The sequence below is a fragment of the Orbicella franksi genome, chromosome 5, assembly GCF_964199315.1.
Source record: "Orbicella franksi chromosome 5, jaOrbFran1.1, whole genome shotgun sequence".
Lineage (NCBI taxonomy): Eukaryota > Metazoa > Cnidaria > Anthozoa > Scleractinia > Merulinidae > Orbicella > Orbicella franksi.
In genome coordinates, this window is record NC_138149.1 from 15,884,704 (window position 1) to 15,890,703 (window position 6,000).

At 37.0% G+C, this 6,000-nt stretch overlaps 1 protein-coding gene across 1 annotated transcript in view; it reads right to left on the reverse strand.

Annotated features, from left to right (window-relative positions):
• Positions 1–5,582, reverse strand: part of LOC145487813 (uncharacterized) — a 45,458-nt gene extending 39,876 nt beyond the window's left edge. Inside the window, exon 1 of the mRNA XM_081466611.1 lies at positions 5,407–5,582. Within this exon, the coding sequence (XP_081322737.1) occupies positions 5,407–5,530 (124 nt within the window). The 5' untranslated portion in view covers positions 5,531–5,582. The remainder of the gene's footprint in view (positions 1–5,406) is intronic.
• Between the last annotated feature and the right edge of the window lie 418 nt (positions 5,583–6,000).

Genomic DNA, 6,000 nt, shown 5'->3' on the forward strand with positions numbered 1-6,000 from the left:
CTGAAATATCTGGAATGATTTTCTTCGTATGCAAAGAAGTATACGTAGAGATATTTTAAAGAAATAACGAAGACGTTTGTCCCGCCAAGCCAAGAAGGCTTGCAAACAGGGTTTCTTCACTGCGGGCGATGAAAAAAGTCGATTAATTTCTCGTTATTTTTCATTTTTGCTACCAAATAAACAACAAAAAACGACATAGTTGATGAACTAAATTTAAAGGAATGCACAATGGCGAATGAAATTTTAACAGCGTGATTCACTTTACATACCTTGAACCATGAGAAGAGACAAAGAACAAAGCAGGAAGTATTTCACCAAACGAAGCTTGAAGTTTTTCTCCAGGTGTTGATTGTTCATGCTCTCAATTCCAGCCGTAAACTGTAAATTCGTGGTCATCACTTAGCTTTGTCGAAATATCTTGCTGTTGCACTCGTGTTTTCCTGAACACGGATACCCACCCTTATCTTTGATTGCTGGTCAATATGTACCTACATGCTTAAATTTAGAGAGGCGAGTTCTTAATGGCTCTAGCCGGGCGGGGAGAACGCCAAATATTAATTACTTATGCAAAACAGGATGTCAGATGAATTATAAGACCAAATTGGCACGACAATCAACCATGGAAATGGTCTACCCAAAAACATATCCCCTTACTTCGCCGGTAGAGATGATATTGACAACCGCAAAATACAGAAAACAACTGCCTAAAAGGTTTTGAAAAATATGTTCCTTAACCTGTCATGACGTTTGCTAACAATTAAGATTTATCTTATTTAGCTAAAGAAATTTGAGTAAACCTGTCGAGATCTGATGTAAACGAAGATTTCTTAGAAGGTCTAAGAAAATTACAAAACGTTGGGTAAATATCGCGAGGTTGTCGTCGTTTCGAAAAAAAATTCTACAAAATTTTCTCTCAACATTTTCGACCGAACGATTCAATTCGTATATTTTTGATTCGTATATATTCGAATATTTTCCTAGCATTTTCTGTACTATTTGCTCTCGTTTTGAAAGTCCCGCAATTTTTGGCTGGATTGAAAGTGTCGCCCTGATACGGCCGAAATTACGGCGAGATGCTTCTCAGACGACTTGATTGGCTGCTACTTAAGGAAGAATTAAACCTTAAAAGGACTAGTTTAATATTTAGGTGCATGAAAGATGAAAATAATTGTCCGAGCTATGTAACAGAAATAATAAAATGTATTATCGTTTGTCACACGATGTAGTCACTTTAGATGTAGATCGCGACGTTTCGACTGCTTACTGCTAGTCTTATTCAGGCGATAAGGTCGACTGATTGCACGGTATCATTTATATCATAAAGGTCGGCTCAGACCGACACACCAGAACCGGTCGCTATGGAAAATATAACTTAGTGTGCCCCTCCTATAACAGAGAAACGGAAGGGGGACGAACTTTCCAAGCCAATGGGAGCAAAACTATGGAACAGCATCCCTTTAGACATTCGCAAGAAAGACTCCATTGCCTCCTTTAAATCTTCTGTTAGAAAATGTTTTTTGTCCAAAACCTCTTAGCTTAGTTTTTAGTTGTGCATATCTAGATTTAGATTTTTTAAATTTTTAACTTCTATCATATCTTTAAATTTTGCTGTATTCTATTTTGTAATTTTTATTATCTTATAAGTGTAAATAGTTTTTAATTTCTAACTTAGGATAGAGGGCCACTGGTTCGTCAGTTTTTTACTGTTATGTGTTACCCTCTGTAAATAAAGTTGTTACTTACTTACTTACTTACTTACTTACTTACTATTTGGGAACTGTAAATAAGTAATCGTACTTGAGCGGGAGAAGGTTACATCTAATACAGATAACACCCGCATATTTCATTCTCATGCACTAAAATTAGTGATTTTCGCGACTTTCAAAAAATCGCGAAATTTTGTACTCGCGAAATTTAATACCTACATAATATCAAATAATAATGAAATTCTAGCTGTTTTTTATTACTGTTTTTCCAACATGTCTCAGCTTCATGTTAAGGAGTTTTTCGTCTGATTTTGTCCATCAGTTATATTCCAATAAATCACTCTCGCTGTCAGAACTGTCCTCTGCCGCCAAGTTCTTCAAAATCTCGCTTGTGCAGTCGTCAAACTTTCCATCTGTTGGGTCTTCGCAATTGTTTCTAAGATGTGTCTGGTGTCTTGCAAATATCTCACGTCCCCTTGTGCTGTGCTACATTTCAGTGATTACTTTCACCCGAATTTCAAGCCCTCCTTGTACCAAAGGCGATCTTCTGTGCTTAGAGTTAATTACGTCCACTTTTACAATACCACCGTTCAGGATTAAAAAACAACGTGACACGTAAAATCTCCCTTGGAAGATGTCCAACTACAGCGCTGTCTAAGCGACATATTAAAGAAGAGAGAAAAATCGCGAAATTTAATACACTCCAATTCTAATTTCCTCTCAGAATCGCAAAATTTAAAACTCGCGATATATGGCGCTTGACTTTTCGCGAAATTGAACACTCGTGAAATCTAGTGAGAATAAAGTATAAGAACACATGATTTCGGGGTTCAGGCTGATCTGGTTCTTATTTGTCGGGTGCTTAGTGAGAAATCAGCCTGAAGATGTTCTTAATAAATTATGTTCTTAAACTTTTTTTTCAGAAATACTACGCATAACATGTTATTAGAGGTTTAGTTAGCATATTTTATTATAAATAAATAAGTAAGTAAACAATTGCAAATCAGTAAATCAATGAATAAAATAACAATCTCAGGTAGTAAAATAGTTAACACTAACAAGTAGAAATGTAACATTAGTTTCAACATTTTTTAAATATTACTTACAGTCATGCTAACTCAACCGGGCCACCATTGTCTGGCAGCAACCATAGTTACATTGCTTTCTTATTCCGACACCCTTTCCGTTATTATATAAGGACATGTTCTATTTATCAGGCTAAACTGGTTCTTATATTTATGGTACTTTATGGGCCGCATTTCAGCCTGATGTTCTTATTCCATTTGTTTTTATATGCGGGTGTTCACTGTAGTTTGGATCGTACCATTTTAGTCTGCTTCGACGGCTAATAGGGCTCGTTCGGTCTCGCCGTGAGTATTTTGGCACTCCAGCGCACCAAGTAACCGACGTTTCATTGACTACGGTTTATGAAAAACAGCTCTCATCTTTCAAAATATGTTTAAAGCTAGAGGTAAGAGGCTTTTCATGGACTTATGAGTATTCTAACTCCAGTTTTTATAGTTTTACGTTTTACACTTTTAGTATTACTTAGATATCACATGCACTTCTAACCAATTCGGTGAACTGTTTTTATTTGGGATCCTGGACTCATTTACAGATTATCCCTTGGCTTTTTTTTTTAATTATGAATTTATTATTCTGTATTTACAAGTAATTCTTTTGGCGCCATGAATTGTAATAAAACTATAAAACTAAAATCCTTCTCTTTAATCATAGTTCTCGTCATATGTATGTGAGCCGTCCAGAGGACCACCATGCAACGTAGCGCAAAGTTTTTCTTTCATGGCAGATTGCCGCAAAACGAATAAATTTTATTGGTCTTTATCCTACCGCAATATCAATGCACTGAGCTTATGTCCTGTGATGTCATCTACAGGTTAGATTCTGCGCATAACAGTTGAAATTTTCGTAAGTAAGATGACACATAATTGCAGCTAACGTAAGACATAAGATTGGATCAGTTAGTAATTTGTCTGACGTCACCAAACAAAAGCTGAGCAAGCCAATTTTCGCGCCGAAATCACAGCCGTTGCAAAGAGCACTTCACACATTGTACCAGCGATTTTATCAACAAATTTCCCTCAAAACCCATAAAATTCGATGTTTTTTCTCGCCAAATTCATAGGAAGCAAAAACGTATATGTGACAGCAAGCCTATTTTTTTTTTCTGAAACTATTTTCAATCAAGATAATTCGAAATCACATACTTCGATGGCTGTTACATTTTAACTGGGGAAAAATCTTGTTCGCGAAGAAATAAACCTGAAGTTTGTCACCGAAAGTACCTTCTAATGAAATTTTGCTAAACTTAGTGGGCATCAGTCTTCTTTGATCTGCTTAAATGTGCCCGGACAAACACCAAACATAGCTTGACCAGACTCGCCTGAGATGTTACCAAGGCTTACAGACAAAAACACAATTTGGTATGCTGCTCCGCTTCCATTTAAACAGGAAGTCGACAAGAAACAAGGAATTGAGATCGTCAACTAAGGGATAAAATTGATCTGCCACCAACTCCTCAGAAGTAATATTAAAAGACATGTACTCGATTGAGTTAGGGGAACTTAGTTATCGAAATATACTGAAAACAAAGTTATACTGAACATACCATTCAGTTATGGGACATTACTGGGTTCAAAATTAATGTTATGTGATCAAAATCTCACCGTCATCTCGGAATAAATCATGCTTGCTCCAGTTGGAGTCGGGACCCGAAATTTTGAGCCTTTGCTGATTACCCGTTTTTTTTTCTTTTGGCTTTTCTGTATTTTCTGCCAATGACGTTTGAAGAAAAATCACTGGTCACAATGACATGTGCTGACGGAAAAGATTGCGTGACACTAGTTTAAGTGATCAGCTTATACAACTGGACTCCACAACACAAGTTCTGGTTTGTTAAACCGTATTGTTTGTGGTTTGTAAAACCCTATTGCTGTGATTTATACCCATTCTACACCACAATCGCAACTACATGTACTGGAAACGGGAGCGCATGTTTTAGGAAGACAAAACGTTTTCGCGTTGTTAACCTGTAGGCAAACTTGACTACCTGGGAATCTAGTGTTAAATCAAAATATTGACATAGAAGAAAAAGATGGATCTCCTGCATCCTTTGCATAGATTTTGTAGCGAAAAATTAATCTTAAATTTTCATACCTTAATTTATCTAAGCTGGCTTGAAAGTAATCAACCTCGCTCTGAAAATTTGAAAACGGCGTCGGTGAATTTGGAATAATCGCAGGGAGATTTTCGCGGGCGGAATATCGGATGAAATAACATGACAGTCGAGACGTGCACGGGACAATAAACAATCCGTTATTTAATTTAAACTCCCAACTCTCTTGGTGTGGGAGCACAGAATTAGTTTATTTAGCCTCCTGTGATTAAAGAGCGGCTAGTCAGTCAGTCAGTCTACTCAGTTCACCATGATTTCTAATTGACAGGACAAATGTAAAGATAATTGTCGCACCAGCAGAATGAACACTATATCAACTTGTTTTCCTGCATACTTAAACAAACGTTTGAGTGTGAAATAATTTCAACAGTCTACTGAAGTGAATATCTGACTCCAAATTTCTTCTATCATTTTGCTTACTCATGTAAAGTCTGTCCCAAAAGCTGTCCACTGATTCGTCCATCAAAGTCAACCAGTCATGTTAAAAAAATGTAGAGAGCTTACCTGTGTGAAATATAACAAGCAGCTTGGCAAGAAGACAACAGCTTACAAACTGAGATAGTGAAAAGTTGCTCCCACCACTACTTTTATGTTTCACAACGTCAAAATTCAAGCAGAGCTGCTGCATTTGGCTATATGTTTCTGTCCCCCAGAAGCTTGTCCAGATCCAGTGATTAATAGATGCTATTAAATTTTACTTTCTCGACATCTTCTTTCAGTGCCGTACGTTTGCTGGGGTAGTGGAGTGTAATTTGTGTGGGTTGTATTGAACTTCTTTATTCAAATTCTCGCAAAGTACAAAAAGGTTTATGTCATCAGCTTCCGACAGTTTTATTGATCCCAAACTGGTGTTGCCAAAAATAACCCGTCTTCATCATTAGAATAACAATTGTTAGGAAACAATATTCGGCTTCACACTAGAGCTTGTAAGTACGATCTAAGTGCTCTTGGAACCTACTTTGAGTCTGAAGGGGTAAAATGTACTTACTTGAGCTTTACTTAGTAACCAAGGAAACGTTCATAGTTCAAAGAAGCCGAAGTACGCCGCCAAGTGTGGTCTACACATACTTGAGAACGTACTTGACCAATAGGAAATGG